The following is a 17,309-nucleotide window of genomic DNA, read 5'->3' as shown; positions in this document are numbered from 1 at the left end:
AAAAAGAAAAAGAAAAAAGAAAAAAAATAGCAGAGCCTGAGGTTGCCCAGCTTCAGAGCCAATCAGCAAACACCCAAGAAAGCCCTATTCTCTCAAGGTCCTCTGGACAATCCTCATAAATTTATAAGATAAGTTCTATGAGCAAGCACGACACCAGAAGCCGACTAGTATCGGAGCCAGGAGAACTAACTTCATAAGATGCAATCCTGTGCTGGGTCAGCTCATACCATACAGGATGCCCAAGAACCCACTGTTAGAACTTCAGAAACTTGAAAGCCCCTTTCTAAACCACTTCGTAGCTTCAGATCAGCCTTAGTGGAAGTATGTTCACCAGAAAAATTGGCAGGCAAACTAGGTTTTCTCCCCAGTCCCTGAGAACTAATTAACCAACACTCCATTTAAGGGTTCTAGAAACACAAGGCTGTGAGGCAGGTTAGAGGAGTAATTTTGGCATGCAGAAGCTCATAGGCTCAGGCAGAAACCCCAGGTCTCCTAACAGGGTGACCTTAGGTGGATTCTTTGACCCCTCTGAGCCTGTTTCTTCATGTGTATATGATGTCTATGCGCTGAATACAGAGTCTGTAGCAAGCATTGGTCTCAGCGCTTACACATATTAATTCATCAATTCCTAATAGCATTCTTCAGAAAGGAAACTACCTGCCTCCTCACTCTACAGAGAGGGAAATGGAGGCAAAGGTAGATAGAGGAACCACACTAAGACTTCATAGCTAGGAGCTGTCAGGATAACAAGAACAGGCAGCCTGCCCCTAAGCTTTGCCTGGCTTCCAGCCCCGCACTGCCTGATCCAGTGGTCCCTGGTCACCCCACACTCCAGAGGGCTTCATCTCGGTTGATTGACATTGAGGAATCAATCACATGCCCCAGACGGCACACAGTCTGGTTTCTGCTCTATTGCAGTCAGGCTTCCCTTAAAGTCTCGCCATCCTCCTTTGGGAGGTGTTGAATGTACAAGAGGGTTTGGCTTGGGTTTCTAATTTAACAAAGAAAAATAATAAAGTGTTTATTATTTGGAACCGAAAGGTTCTTGAAACTGATGTCTGAAACAGCGATGTGTCTAAAGACAGCAGCACAGACAGGGAGAACTCGAGTAGATTTCTCTTTGAGCCACCTGCACTGTGTAGAAAATGTGTTCTCCTTCAAATGGGGAGTGGCCGTGGTCCTCGCTTGTACGCTGTCTATAAGATGTTTATATGTTGTCTATAAAAGATACTTATATGTGTACGAAAGCTTTGTGGTGATCTGAGTCTGCGTGCCTTTATTTTTAAACTTTAATTTTAATTTTCTAAACAAGTAGTAACTCGATGGAGCCACTTCCCCACTTACACTGAGTGTTAGAAGCTTTGATTTGTGTGCGTCATATGTGTGGTTTCCCAGACCCGGACTATTCAGGGGTGAAGAGGGGTGGCAAGAACTACGCATGAGCCGTGAAAATATTCATTAATGGAATTAGTCTTTCAACCCTGCCTCTTAGGACTTTTATCAACCATTAAATACGATGACTCCCAAAAGAAGAACATGAAGTATGTGATATGAGACACATTTAAGACATCAAAGACTTTTGTATGGTGTGTGTGTGTGTGTGTGTGTGTGTGTGTGTGTGTGTGTGTTGCCTTGTTAATGCTGTATTAATTGTAGAAATGATAGTTTGGATATGGTAAATTAAGTATAATTAGATTTAACTACACCTGTTTCTTTGACTTTAAGGGAGTTTCTAGAACTTGTAACAACATCAAAGATAAATAAAGGCACCCAGACTCAGATCACCATACGTCTGCAGGGAGCACTGCTCCATACTGACCTCATCATTGTAAGCATTGACCAATTAATGCAGGCGATGAGTCTAGCATCGAACCTGAAACACGCTAATCACCCGAGAGCTATTATCTATATTAGTGACGTTAGTGGCTCTCTCTGTCTAGCAGGGAGCTCCAGTGGAAGTATAGGGGACCGCATGGTGTCCACTCTGGTAGTCCACTTATCCTGGCCACTGTCTCCACAGGTTAGAAAGCCACAACAGTAAGAGATTCCTCAAAGTTCTCCAAGCTCTCATATTCTCCTCTAGAGGGAAGGGAAGGGGGCACTGAATTAGAGACATAGCCTGTCTACAACAGTGCTTTGACATGTGCACGCCTGTACATGTCTGGGAAACAAGGGAGCACTGCATGTGCATGCGTGTGAGATCGATGTCAGGTGTCTTCCTTAATCCTGCTCCTCCACCTTACAAACCTGAAATGTAACCAGTTCACGCAGAGCATCTGGTCGGCAGGGCCCGGGGCATCCTCCTGTCTCTGCCTCCCCAGCACTGAGATTGCAAACGGATGCTGATGTGCTGATTATTTCCTGAGTACTGGGGATCAAACGCAGGTCCTCACGCTCACACAGTGAGCTCTTTAATGGGGTTAAAAAGTATATAGAAGCCTCTAGATAGAGAGGAGGGGCTTGGTGCAAAGTAACTAGCCCACTGGGACATTTTCCTTGGAAGGGGTTAATGTAGCTCTTTGGGGACCCCGGTTAGTTACCATGGAAGGTTTTTGCAGACAGAGAAAACCTGACCCCAGAAGGCTTCCTAGATCACCATGACATCTCTTCCCTGCGAACATTCCCACTGAGGTGTCTTCTGCCATCAGATCCTAGCCAGAACTGTGCAGAAGCCAGTGTTGTGCTCTTGACCCTTGAGAAGAATGAGCTAATTAGGCCTCTTCTCTTTACAAACTGTGTGGAAAGCACCCAATGGATCATGGATGTGAACGGGAGCTCATCCCCTGCCTCCTGCACCCCAGCCTCCTGCACCCCAGCTTTCTGCACCCCAGCTTCCTGCACCCCAGCCTCCTGCATTCCAGCCTCCTGCATCCCAGCCTCCTGCGTCCCAGCCTCCTGCATCCCAGCCTCCTGCATAGGCTCACAAGGTTCCCAAAGGCAATACCTATTCTCCAAGGCTACCTGTCCACTCTGCTCCTCACAACCTACCAATGCCCCACCTACCCAGAAGCTAGGAAAGGCGCCAGACCCCACGACCCACAAGTCTAGCTCCAGGGAACGGTAGCAGGAACACCCCACCCCAGTACGACAATGACTGTGCTGTCCTACAGGCAACTCTGAGCTCCACCAGCCCCACCGTCTGCCAGGCAACCTCCCAGCTCTTCCCCCAGCCCGCAGTCCTGGCTCCGAAGTCGTATGTGTGGACAGGGAAAACAGCCAACTTCTCGCCGGGCTCTCTAACAAGTTCCGCGGGTCTGTTTGTTAAAGAAAAATTCCAGTGGGCGCATCCAACACATGGAACTCAAGTACAGAAATTATATTTATCCAGCCCACTGCCAAAGAGATCACATGCCCCGTGAGTCACTCCAGATGTGCTCAAAAACAGAGCCTCTGTGTGGAAGCCGGGTCCCCTAATCCCAGAGAGAGTTAGGTTAAGAGAGGTACCAACTTCTGTCCCACCCAAGAGGCTGTATCCGCCTCCATCCCGTGGAGCCAGGGAGAGGCCCTTGCTTTTCTCATAGACAAGAAAGGGCAGTAAGGACTCTGTCCTCTTGCTGAGAAGAGCGGGGGTCCACCTGCAGCCCCTGGGGTCCCGCAGGAATAGAAGGTCAGTTTGTCTCCCTCCTGGAAGATGTCCTGGAAGGCGCTGACGATTCTGCTGGTATTCTCCAGCGCCCAGGCCACTGCGTCCTGCAGGTGGAGCAGGGGTGAGTTGCTTTTCATTCTTGTGCTTCTCTGGTGCTCATTCATCTTTCTTGAATAGAATTGTGGCAGTGGAGTGGAGTTAGAGGGAGGAAGGAATTAAAAGCCCTGTGCCTGCTTCATACGCCAACTTTGCCAGTGCTCTATGCTTCCCGGTGTGGTCCCTCTTGGTCAACGGTGACAGGAAATGCCAGTGGAAGAGGGTTGAAGCAGCCGATTTGGGAGCCCGACGGAGGTTGAGAAGCCATTGGGTTGCTCCTGCCGGTGAGCCAGAAAGAACTCTTGAGTGTTTCGGAGGATGGGTACGGGTTCTCTGCAGATCCCTGCCTGCTGCTGCTGGGACAGAGCCCCTGAGAGGAGTCAAGCTCGGCTGCCTGTGTGATGGAATGGTGGCCTCTGGGACTAAAGCAGAGAGCTCTTGGCCGCACTGGCTAAGAATGAGGTCTCCAGGATGCTATTATGGCTGTGCATTTTGGCAGCCAGGTAGAGCTGTGTGGTGGTGAGTGAGAGGGGGAAAAAAGAACATTTAGGGCATCCACCCAGTGGGCTTGGCCCCTGTCCTTCCCATCAAGCCTCCATGGAGAGAAGCCGGTGTGTGCAAAAGCTTTACTCTCATGCTGACATCTTCTCCCTCGGATGCCACTTCTGGGAACAAGGGTGGCATCTTTACTCTGGTCTGGGTGCACTCGGCAGGCACCAGGGACATATCAGGCCAGCTAGTTTATTACTATCAGGAAATGAAAAGCTAGGGGTGCTACCCACCCCATGCCAGTCTGAGGAGAAGTCTTTCCAATGCCTGCATTCAGCTGGCTTCACACCCCCAGAAAGACCTAGAAGCCCAGCGTTCCCACAAGTCAATCCAGACGCTCTTTATAGAGACCCCTAAGGGCATAAGGATTGGCATGGGGACATGGATGTGCCCCCTCCTTCTCAGGGACAATGTCAGGGAGGGAAAGAAAGGCCTGAATGGCAGAGGAGAAGCACTTGCAATGGAGGAGAAGGACTCGAGGCCCTTATTAATCCTCCTTGTGCTTAAGCCTGATCTTAGAGACTGGCCGGGATGTTAAGTGTTGCTGAGGTGCAAACAACACACAACACAGACTTTTCACACACACACACACACGCACACACACGCACACGCACACATGCCTACCTGCCATTGTGCATAGTCTTTAAGGGCAGCACTTCGGGGTGGAAAGCAGAGAGGTCTTAGAATTGGATTCTGTTACTTACTCTTGTCGCACTAGGAGCACAACTTAATTTGCCAAAGGAGCATCTTCTCTTCTCAAGGCTCCAGCTGTCAGGAAGCCAAGAGGGGACTGGGTGTGCGAGAAGGCTCGTAAACACCCCTGCAAGGACTCAGAGATTTCAGTTCTTTCTCTAACGAGCCACCTGCATGATCTCTGGCAGGTCCCTAGCTTCTCTGGATGTTGTTAGCAAGTAGCATCCTAGCAACCACAAGATATGCCCTCGCAGGGCTGATTTGAGGAAGATATTCAAAAAAATACGCTATGAAAATGATGTACGTAAGTGTTAGTGGCTTCCTACCAGTCTAAAAAATTATAAGCATTATTCCTGAATGAAAAGCTGAGTCTCTCCACATGCTTGGTAGAAACATCTGAGGCTCTTGGGGGAAGGTTTTTCCAGCAGGGACACAGGCTCTAAGGAATCAAGGCCAACACAAATGACCCAAAGGCCATTATGGGGCAAAGCACGAAGGGCTAGATGTACAGTCAGAGATTGTGTTCAGAAGCAACAAGTGACGTGGAGTCCATCCAAGTTTCTTCAACATTCTTCCACGCAGTTGGCTTTTATTTTTCTTTTGTCTTAAACATCTTTTTTTCTAACTAAAAGAGGACACAATTCTTGTCACCTTTAGATCAGCTCGGTTGATAAAGTGCTTCCCATTGCAAGCACAAGGGCCTGAGTTACCCCAGATTCCATGTTAAAAAAAAAAAAAAAACCAAACAAACCTGGGTATGGTAGCCTCTGTCTGTAATCCTGTTACTATGGAGACTGAGCATAGCATCCCATGGCTCACTGTCACCAGCCTAACGCAGCTGGTGAGCTCCAGGCCAATGAGATATACTGTCCAAAGAAAATGGACTGTGTTCCTAAGGGTAACACTCTTGAGTCTGTCCCATGGTACGTTCCTCTGTTTGTGCGCACATGTGTGCAAACACACACACACTAAAATAACTTCCCACAGGTGTTGTCCCTTTCACCTTATCCTTACTCCAACTCCGAACTGTCACCCTGCTTTCAATGAATTCCCTAAAAGGACTTTAAGGGACTCTTTCCTTAGGAGACTGTATTCTTCGATCCTTACCCCCTACCACACCCCTCCCCCATACACACTGCTCTATATAGAAAGAAACCCAAAAGGAGTCTGCCCACTGCCAGGCAGCCTTCTTCTGCCCCTTCTCCCAGCCTCCCCCTAGGAAGCGCTCTCTAGGATTCCCCGCTCCCCTGCCTCCCAGGGTGGAGATTCCACGGCCAGATCCAGGGCTGCCCAGTCCAGCCCCACCAGCATGATGAAGTCTCACTGACTCACCTGTGGTTTCTGTGGTTAACAGGGCCAACCTGAGGACACTGACCTATACACAGCCCATGTCCTGGCATGCCCCACTGCTTGTCAGGGCAATGCCTGAGGGAAGAGGGCTTACCTGACTTTATAAAGGTAAAAAAAAAATACATACAGTATGACCAATATCCATAACTATGTTGTTGTTAAGGACATGAAGTATCTCTATCTTCTTACATTTATTTATTTCTATGTATGACCATGTGCATGTGTACGGACACATGTGTACCACTGCGCACTCGTGGAGATCAGAGGACAGACTGGATGGTGGGCACCTTCCCTGCTCAGCCATCATCCCCACCTCCCACTAAAGTATTCATTTAGTAAAGAAGACAGCCCGAGGGTTAGTGTGTGTCTTAGAGTTGTATTTGTCCTTGCTCCTGGATGTTCTGTAAAGTAAGGGCAATGACCCGAAAGAGTTGATGTTTGGTCTCTGCAGTGTTGCCTAGCACGTCGTGCAGATAACTATTCGAGGGTGAGGGGAGTAGAGGGTGGGTGAAGAAGGGAGAAACCCCCAACCACCCTGGTAGAGGGCTCAGTAGATCTGACCCCATGTCCGTCTGAGATCAGCCCCCACGACCCCGTTCACCTCCTTGCCGTTGTCCCATTCCCCTGTTGTGGAACTTTCTAGTCAAGATCGCTCCTCTACCACACTGTCTCGCTGGAACCAGGCACAGAGAAGGCTGGTACTGTGCATTTCTCCGAACAGCACCAATTTTCCAAAAGGCTGGCCCAGGAGCCAAAGAATGACAGACATCAGAATCTGGCAGAAGATCTTTCGTAAGCAGGAACATTTCCCTTCCACACCCAGAGTTGCTTCAGGGATTCATTCACAGTGGCTCTGTGCTTTGGCTGGATATGGTCTGCAGCCAGTTCCCTTTCCAGTAAGTTCTCTGGTGCAAGTGCTATACGTGGCTGAGTGGGCTCTACTGGAGGGCTCCACACACAGGAATGGGAGCAGGAAGACAAAGGGCAGTTTTGAACCAGGATCATGAGAAGTCAGAGGTCAGACTTCATCATGACTCTGCTTCCTCCCTGGGAGCCTTCTGGCTGCACTCCAGGTCACGAAGTCTGCATGGGACAAAGCATGGGGAGATAGTGACTGCCTTGACTGAGATAAATGACAACAAGTAGCTCCTTCTTAGCTGGAGCAAGGACTCCTGAGAGATAAGGAAAGAGAATGGAGCAGATCAAAGTCTGCTGCACTGGGACCAGGCCTGGAACTTTAAACGATGATAGACTCACTTCTCTTGCAAAGAAGAAGAAGAAAAAAAAAAACCTGAAGAAAAAAAAAACCTAGTTCAGTGGCAGGGTAGCTAGTGTGGCTCTATAGTATCATGTATCCAGTCAACAAACAGTAATGGGCGCAACACTAGGTGCCAGGAATACAGTGATGAGCAACACAGGCAGGTCCCACTCCCACACAGAGCTGACATTCTGGTGACGGGGACAAAAGACAAATGCATGGATAAAGGCAATGTGTGAGTTTCTGGTTGGCAACATAGTAAGGTCAGAGGCTAGAGTGTGAAAGGCTTATCATACCAAATGTGGTAGTCACAGAAGGCTCCACTGGAAGAAAAAAAAAATTCACAAGAGACCAGAGAGGTAAGAGAGGGAGTCTTATAATCTCTATGGTGCTTGGGAGCAGATATTTCAGGGAGAAGAAACAGACATGCCTTGAGAGACAAGTCTGCCAGATGTGTTTAAAAACAGTGAAGTTGTCTATGGCCAGAGGCATATGAGCCAGGGAGACGGGAGATGCATGCAGAGCTGGTGAGGACTGTGGTCTGGGAGCACCTGGTGCCATGTGAAGCTTTGTGGGTGTGGTTGGTTGGTTGGTTGGTTGGTTGGTCGGTGATTGGTTTGTCCTTGGGAACAAATAGAACCAGAGAAGGTTCTGGGTGCGGTGACATCTCCAGGCCCCTGTTTCCATTACTTCAGGTACTTTGCTAAGAACAGAGTAAGGATGAGCCAGGGGTGGAGCTAGAGGCACCATTAGGGGAGATGGTCAGGGTTAGAAGACCGGGAGGCTGTTGGGATGTGTGATAAGATGTAGGCAAGCTCCTGATGGATTTGGAAAGGACCATCACCAAAATGTAATAGTTAGTTAGTTGGAGATGGGATGTTAAAGAAAGAGAAAGCCAAAGATGGCAGCTGAGCCGCTGGGGAAGATGGAGGATGCAGGTGTGTGTGTGTGTGTGTATCCGTGTGACTATGTGGGAGAATGTGTGTGAGAGAGAGGTTGTGACTGAGACTGTATACAGTAGGTGGGAGAGGAGGGTGTGAGTAGGAGATAGGATGTTGGGCTCGAACCGAAAGTAAGGGGAAATAGCTATTATAGATCCCCGCGAGGAGTCTCTGGGTGGAAAATGCAAAGCGTGCTTAGGAAGCCAAAAGCTGAAAATCAGTCCAACAGTGGGTGTGGCTGGGAGAAGGGTGAGTGGACAAGACTAAGAGTGCCAGCTCAGAGCTTTGCGAAGGCCAGGGAGAAGAAAGGGCACACACAAGCCTTGTAAGATCCAGTGGAGAGAAGAAAATGAATGGTGGAGGAGAGAGCAGGCGGAACCACCTGGTCTGTGTCTTCACGGAGGCTTCGTGTGCTTGTGGAAAATGTGATCCACAAGGCCTTGACAGAATAGGAGGTGGAGGGTGTGTGCTAGAAGCAGGTGGCCAGCGTGAGGGAGGAGCTGGAGGTGGGGAAACGTTAGCGGAGAGATCCGGAGCACGGAGGCGACAGGGACCGCTGGGCAGCAGCTAAGGGTGGATGTGACAGGGTGACTGAGATTTTAAAATACAGCTACTTAACGTGGTGCCGTGTCCTCCAAACACATGCAGGCATGCAGACCTGCATAGGTGGCATGAGTCAAGAGCTAGTCCCATGGGTAAAGACGCTTGCCGCCAAAACCTCGAGACTGAGGTCAATCCCTAGCACCCGCATTTGGAAGGAGAGAACTGTAAGCTGTCCTCTGACCTCCATATGTGTGTGATTTATTTAAAGACACCGTTTTATAGCAAATACATATCTCTTGAGGTTACCCAGAAAAGCAGAACAACCCAAAAGACCATTGTCCACCCCTGTCTGAGAGGTTGGACTCTTGGGGCCTACAGGCTGGGAGTCATACTCTCAACCCTATCTCTAGCAAACTGGGAGGTCTGGACCAAGGTCCTTAACCTCCAAGTGTCTTCATCTCTAAAGTGGGAAGTGGAGACTTACCCCTCTGTGAACTCATGAAAAGACACATCCTGCTGGCAGGATGCTCTGCAGTTATTAGTTGTTAGTACATGAGTGCCACGCGTTGGTAGCTTCTCTTTGCGGTCCAGTGGTGCCCTCTTAACTGGAGGCATGGACAGGACTTGCTAGATCCAGTTTCTAAAATAGCTTGATCCACCTGGTGTGATCTTAGCAGATGAATGATTCATTCTGTGCTGATCAGCCCAATGTGTCATAGATACTCATCGGCCCATGAAGGAGGGGACAATCTCTGTCCTCACTCTCAAGGCCACCCTGTACTGCAGACATTTAAGCAAGGAGACAGGTGAGTCCCAGGTATTCCCGAGACAGACACATAAAGTGACTCTCTTGAGGATGTTCACACCCCTAAAGAGAAGTTTAGTGGTTGGGCTGAACGTGGAGCTCTCGGGAGAAAAACAAGCAAGCAAGTAGGGCCAGGTTTACACAAAGCTGTGACTCTGAGCAAAGCCTCTAACAACCTTCTTGTCTGAAACCCAGTGGTCCCGAGGATGTGGGGGCACTCTCTAGCATTCTCTGGTGTTTCCATTTTCTCCCCTATCCTCTGGTGTGAAGAGAATGCTAAGCCTGATAGTGGTCCAGAATGCTCTCCTTGCCAAGCTTATGCTGTTCACGGATGGCTCACAGTAGCATCAGGGTTGCTGGTTTATTTAACATCTAGTTGCTCTTTTTAAGTCAGTCCTATCGAGCCTGCCTTCTAAGCCTTATAATACACAGAGCTGATGGGAAAAGAGGAAAACTCACTTCCTCTCCCAGGAGCTGGCAATCCTGAGAGCCCTTTCCAGGAGGGAAAGGCAGCAAGTGACTAAGTGTACAGAATGGACAAGAAAGCCTCAGAGGGGGATGCATGCTGAGGGGTGAACGGGAGAGGAGGCCTGGGGAAACATGGCTGTCACCCAGCGATGTGGGAGCAAGCCTAGTTTCAAGCTTTGTATATGTTTAGCGAAGACCCAACCTACATTTGCTTTAGCTTCAGGCTTTGTTGGCAGAATTTAGCCTTCATCATGATGGACAAGGGCATGGAAGACTAAAGGTGGAACGGACCTGGACACTTCCTTCCTGAGGACTAGCTCTCATGGTACAAAAGGAGCTAGGCGAGCGTCCGAGGCAGAAAACCGACCGAGAGTCCTACCCACCTCAACTCTGCCTTGAGGACAGTAACAAAGGCTGGAATGGCAAGCGTCCCTAGAGGTGCAATGGTGGCACTTTGGTCTTGGTTATAACCAACAACCATCTCGTTAGACTTAAGACCCGCTCGGAAGGGACGAATCCATGCCCCGTACTATAAACCTGGCCTGCTACTTGTAAGTGGTGAGGCCACAGAGCCTAGAAAAGAACCTCCTACTGACCCTTCACTAAGCCAGTATCATATCTAACTGCATTCTAACTACATAACACATGCAGGTGCTGCTCTCACCCCATATACAGATGCTTCTCTTTGCAGCAGATAGAAACCATTACGCATCTGGTTAAAACATGGAGAACAACCAACAACCATGGGGTTCCTGGCCCAAACTGGTGTGTGTATGTGTGTGTGTGTGTGTGTGTGTGTGTGTGTGTGTGTGTGTGTGTGTGTGTAACACAACCCCTTCACTTAAGACTCAGGGAACGCCAGGCGTAGTGGCACACACCTTTAATCCCAGCACTTGGGAGGCAGAGGCAGGCGATTTCTGAGTTTGAGGCCAGCCTGGTCTACACAGTGAGTTCCAGGACAGCCAGGGCTATACAGAGAAACCCTGTCTCGAAAAAACAAAAACCAAAAAAAAAAAAAAAAAAAAAAGACTCAGGGAACATCTTAAAAGAGGAGGACAGAAAGACTCTAAGAGCCAGGATATGATGTCTGCTATGAGCGAGTCTTCTATATGTGTCAGGGAAACTGTACCCAGGAAATCTCAGCAAAACAGTTGCCCAAGGAAGACCTTTACAATGGCAACACAACTGCCATGCCAACGTGGACAGGGATTCTTACAAGCTTCCACACATAGAAGGAGAGCTATGGGCAATTGATGGTTGCCAAGGAAGGGAGAATCAATCTTTTCCCAGGGATGAGACCTTCCAGTCATCTCCAGAGGGTTAGCTGATTCCAGCTCAACCCAAAACACATATGAACAACACTAATGAACTCAGCAGGCTGTGTTTATAAATTTATGTACACACAGATATATGCATATATGTATATATACATACATATCATATATACATATACATCATATATATATATATATATATATATATATATATATATATATATATAATATGTATCACTTATAAAAAAAGAATCAGAGACCAGGAAACCAGGAATGGGGAGGAACATAGGAGTTCCTAGAAGAAGGAAAGAAAGTAGTGCTAATGTAAATACTGTGCTCCTGCAAAATTCTCAAAAACTAGATTAAGAAAACAAAGATATTCAAGGAGGAGAACTGAACTGTGGGCATGAAGTTGCTCTGAAATCCTAGCTTGAATCACTCTCTTCCATCCTTCCAGGGCAGGACTAGAAGAGAGGCTCGGAAAAAGGAGAGGAGGGAGAAGGTCAAAGGGCAAGGTGCTTGTTGTACAGCATGAGGACCTGAGTTCAAATTCTCAGCACCCCTGAGAAGTCAGGCATGAACCTGTAACCCCAGAGCGGCAGCAAGGGACAGAAGGATCCCTGGGCTCCCTGACCAGCCAGTCTAGCTAAAGCAGGAGCCCCAGGTCCAGTGAGAGACTGCCTCAAAACATTAAGGTGAAGAAGTGACTGAAGAAGACATCCCAATGTCAACCTCTGGTCTCCCCCCTCATGCTCCCACGAACAAGTGCACAAACACGTGTGTGTGTAAACACTTGCACACACACAAACACACAAAAATAGCTCACTCCTTGTCCTATGCCAGGTACCCATGTTTCATTTCCTACAAAGAAGACAGAGGCAAAATGTACACCCTCCTGATGCCCTCACTTGGTGTTTCCAGATGCGAACAGGCATGTAGAAGCACAAAGCCATATCCGTATCAGCCCAGTGGGCCACAAACAAGCTCCTGCAAAGGCCGTTTCTCAAGCAAAGCTACATCCAGCCACTTTGTATGGGAACATAACTTAATGCACAGAGCATAACCACCCATGGTTATGGAAATTATAGCTGCACAACGTTAGAGGGCCACACTTATAGTTGTCTGGTTATTACATTTCTTTTTCTGGTTTTCCAAAGATCCTGGTCCTTCTCTACCCACAAGTTTGTCAACCATTGGTGACTGGTGTCTGATACACAAAGGGGCTGAGGAAGTGGCAGGGTCTGTTTGATCTGGTCCTGAAAACCTGGGGTCTCCCACAATCATCCTGTGCTCAACAATATCCTGTTTTCTCCTTCACTCCTCCATCGGTGCCTAGTACATCTGATCCTTCATCACACCAGGAGCCCACCCATCTCCCTCTGGCTTCCAAGTGTCCTTGACTGTATAGTAAATGCATTATTAAATCATCTGGCCCTTGGGGGAAAGTCTGAGCTCTCAACCACATAGTCCCCTAGAACCCTGTTTTTGGGTCTTTCACAGTCTGCTTCCTTTCCTCTGCCATCTGTCTGAAGATCCTTGGAGTCTCTACTTCAGAAGCTGGGTTAGCCAAAGTCACAATCTCTGATGATAAGGCTGTAGTGCAGCAACTATACACTGACTGGTCATAAGCATTGAGATGTATCGTGTGTTGGGCAATAGTTTTAGGGTCTCCCTTGTAGGATTGGGAAACTCTTTTTTTTGCTTGCTCTTTTTCTATTTTACCTCATCTGCTTTGTTTTAACCTAAATTTCCTAGCACAAACATAGCCCAGGCAGATACATTTGTTCCAGTTCCTTGGCTGCTACTGATGAACTACTAGTCTGACGTGCCTGGGAGCTTTCTGAGACACAAAAAGAGAGTCTGCCGCCTCCCCTCACCCGAAGTCCACCCACTCCCAAGATATACCCGAGAGGGCTACCCTCAAGGTTAAGTGGAGAGAAGTGGCCAACCATGCATGACAGCCCCACAAGTCAGTCCCTTATCTCTTCCAGCTGCACTGTTCCCAGCTGCCCATCGGCCAAAGAGGTCCTTGTCACTGCCATTGAATCCAGTCCTGCAGACCTCCCTGGAGGAAGTGGAGCTGCTGTATGAGGTAAGTAGAGGGAAAGCCATCAACCCAAGTCACCCCCAGACACGGTCCACCTCTCTTTCTCTGAGAGGTCATCTGCCTGGGCCCATGAACTTGGACGGTCTGTGCTGTAGCAAGGAATGCCCTCACCTATCCCCGGAGGTGATAGACTCTGGCCTACACCAACGTGAGAGATTCCTGGGGCTGCCTCACCTTTTCCATGTGTCCGGACAGAAATGACAGTATTCAGAATTCAGTCCAGGCATAAGGAGAGGTGAGGCTTGTCCTGTAGGTGCCTCTGTCACTCCCAGGCACAGAGTGGACAATCCCAAGTGAAAGCTTTAGGCATCACTCGTCTGTAATGTCCAGACAAAGCCACACTGGGACTCGGCACAGTTGTGTCTCTGGGTTTTGCCTGCTGTACAGAGGTGCTTTCTGGCTGCCCCACTAATTTACCCAAGTTTCTAGAAGCCTAGACTAGCCCACATGCTTTCTTCTTCCACTATTCCTGCTTCTCTGAGACCCCCATTACTCTCAATCGTGGGGTGAGTTTCTTGAGGTCATTAGGTTCAGACTAGGAGCTTTACCATCAAGGTCTGAACTTCAGTCCATTAGTCAAGAGTCTCTGAGCCCAAATCTCAACTGTTATGTGGAATTTCAATGTGATCCCAAAAATCCCCTTCCAGCTTTGATGGCTATGACAAAGTGAAGCCAGGGAGGAGCTTCCGAACACTTCCCTGGGCAACAGCGACCTGCCAGAGCATAGTCTCTGCCAAGCTTTGAAAATGGGAGTTACAAACCAATGGTCCAGAAAGATGACAAAAGGCGGTGTAGTGGAAGGCAGAGAACAGAAAAAGGAGGGCTTGGGATTTGCAGTCTTTCCAGTATTTACTGGGCTCCTCCTGGCACCGGGCAGGAATGAAGATGATAGATACCGCCTCTGTTCTTGCAAACCAGCGAGATTCAGCATCCCTTCATCCCACCCCCCCACCCCCCCAGTGCAACACTCTGCATTCTTTAAATTCCCACTTCTGGGTTATAATTTTTATCTGTGATGGTCAGTTGATACTTCAGAAGATCTTCAGTGGGTGAGAGGGACAAAGAAAAGATAGGATCACTTACCTACACAGTGGCATGGTGGCATGGTGGCTGACACCAGAAACTATGTCACATCTGCCCGTATTTGTCCTGTATGCTTCTCGTGATACCTCAGTGGAGTAGATACTGTAGCTGATCATTTTACAGAGAAGAAAAGTGAGGCCCTGGGAAGTTAAAGAGAGAGAGAGATGAGAGTTGGGGCTCAGCCCCCCTGGATTCTAAGTCTCCCTATGCATGCTTCCCCACATGCAGAGAGTGACACCCCGCCCCCTCCCGTCTGTAACAACACCTGGTTTCATGTTTTGTTTTGTTTTGTTTTTTTTATCTCATTTTTCTCCACAGCTCTTGCTAGCTGAAATTGAGATCAGCCCAGACCTGGAGATCTCCATCAAGGACGAGGAGCTAGCTTCCCTGCGGAAGGCCTTGAGTTTCCACTCCATCTGCAATAACGTAATCCCCAAGCGTATCCCAGATATCCGAAGGCTGAGTGCCAACCTGGCAAACCACCCTGGAATCCTCAAGAAAGAAGACTTTGAGAGGATAGCATTAACCCTGGCTTACACGGCCTATCGAACAGCCTTATCTGAAGGGCATCAGAAGGACATCTGGGCTCAGTCCCTCATCAGCCTATTCCAGGCTCTGAGGCATGACTTGATGCGGTCCTCGAGCCCGGGTGTGTCATCCTGAGAGAATGGCTCATGCTAGGACTTTGAAGCAGGGACAGGCACACACAGTCTTCTAGAACTTTCATCCTCTACTGCACTTGCACAGAAAAGCATGTACTTCCCACACAGAACAGCAAAGATAAATGAGTCACCCCAATATTCTTTTGTCCCTTGTTGTTTCCAGACAGACACATCCGACCTATGATATGATGTTACCTGAGAAAGGGCTAGACTGGACTTTCTAGATGTCTCCAGAGGCCAACTGGTCTACTGGTTATAAGCAGAAGTCTGAGATATACTTACACACATACCCAAGAGTAGGGACTGAGGATGAAGTCTGAGCATGGCAGGAGGATGGTGGGAAGATTCCTTTGGTTCTAAGGGATCTGTGTTGAATGAATATTTTCTGGCAGGTTCTATAGTAAATATAAAAAAAGGCAGAGATGCATTCAAATAAATATGCTATGAGCCAAGAAGGATATACTTGGTTTGCTCCAAAGCCAAGAGGAAGAATCAGTATTTTGGTGACCTACATGACTTTACTCATATTTTCTGAAGTTATTCTGAGACAGGAGAAATAGGAAGGACCTGTGGAAATGCTAGCAGTCCGTCCATGCCCTGTCATTTCAATGTAGAAGTCAAGCTAAAGCATAGTGCCTTCCTAGTGAAAGAGGTGACACCATTATGCGTGCTTGTCCTAAAATACCATAGCACTGTCAGTAATTTGGGTGCTCCTGAAAAAGTTCGCTTTCAGATGACAGATTGTTTACCTTTCAAATGCTGATTTTTTTTTTTTTTTGCTTTCAAAATGTTAGTTTGATATCTGTTCATTATTTATATTAAATACCGGTTGATATTTAAATGGTATGTTTGCAATATCTTCAGTTCTTGTTTGATATCTAAATGATATAGAACATTCTAATAAATGAGGCAGACAACTCCCAGGTTCCTTCTTTGTAAAATGACTGAAGCTGGTGAGGTTCTACAGGAGGGGTCTTGTGTCTATGGGATCTGCTGGACTGATAGAAAACCCTCTCTCCAGCTCACACACAAGACCAAGCAAGCTCTGTTCATCTTGTGTGGAGTCCTGGGGTTCTCTGCTGCCCCCTCACACCCAGGTCATTAAAGTACACTTTTGATTGTTCCCCACTCACTTGCCCTGACAGCTATATCCTTCCTGAACAGCCTGGCCTCTAAATAAGCCAGGCTTCTTAACCTTCTACGCTGAGGTCACAGGCTGTGACCTGGGCATGGAGTGAAGCACCTGGGTTCTGGATGGCTTTGTCCCAACACAAAGATCTGGCTTCTTTCTCCTCTTGGGCCCCAACTGGATTCTGGGAACTACAGTGCAAAAAGTGTATTTGAACGAAGGCTTCTGCTAGGGTTACATTCTGGAAAAGAGGGTATTTTACACTCTCAGTTTAAACACGGGTCTGGATTTCCTAAAAAAAAAATCTTCCAGCAGCTGAGCTTTGCTTACATGTTCTAGCTGCATGGTCTCTCTGCAGAAGAGCTTGGGTGCAATAAGAAGTTCTTCCAAACAGGATGTTTCTCAAACGTGAACCTCCCCTTACACTCCTGCTCAGAGGACTAGCCCCTGGTCCTGCTCTTTCTCACCCCTGAACATTCTTCATAGCTCCCAAAGTGTTTCTAATGCTTCCTCCTTCGCTCCCTCCGTCCCTCTTCTTCATGTTCTGTGGTATGTGTCAGTGTGTACACTCCATGTATGAGCACATGGTGGGGAGTGTACCTCCTGTGCACACAGAGGTCAGAGAAAAATGTCAGGTGTCTGCTCTATAACTCTCTCTATTCCCCTGAGATAGGATCTTTCACTAACTAGGGCTAGGTTGGCTGCCAGAAGACCCAGCCATCCTCCTGTCTCAGTGCTAGGGTTACTGGGGTTTGTGGCCACATC

General features: G+C 48.1%; 1 protein-coding gene across 1 annotated transcript; it reads left to right on the top strand.

Annotated features, from left to right (window-relative positions):
- Positions 1–3,504: 3,504 nt before the first annotated feature.
- Positions 3,505–16,185, top strand: Fam180a (family with sequence similarity 180 member A). Its single transcript, XM_021188413.2, has 3 exons — positions 3,505–3,707; positions 13,555–13,655; positions 15,072–16,185. Exons 1-3 carry the CDS (start codon positions 3,632–3,634, stop codon positions 15,414–15,416), a joined length of 522 nt encoding a protein of 173 aa, XP_021044072.1. The 5' UTR covers positions 3,505–3,631; the 3' UTR covers positions 15,417–16,185.
- Positions 16,186–17,309: the final 1,124 nt, after the last annotated feature.

The sequence above is a fragment of the Mus pahari genome, chromosome 2 (assembly GCF_900095145.1).
Source record: "Mus pahari chromosome 2, PAHARI_EIJ_v1.1, whole genome shotgun sequence".
NCBI classification, from domain to species: domain Eukaryota; kingdom Metazoa; phylum Chordata; class Mammalia; order Rodentia; family Muridae; genus Mus; species Mus pahari.
Note: the sequence above shows the minus strand (reverse complement) of the source record. Positions and strands in the feature narration are given on the sequence as shown.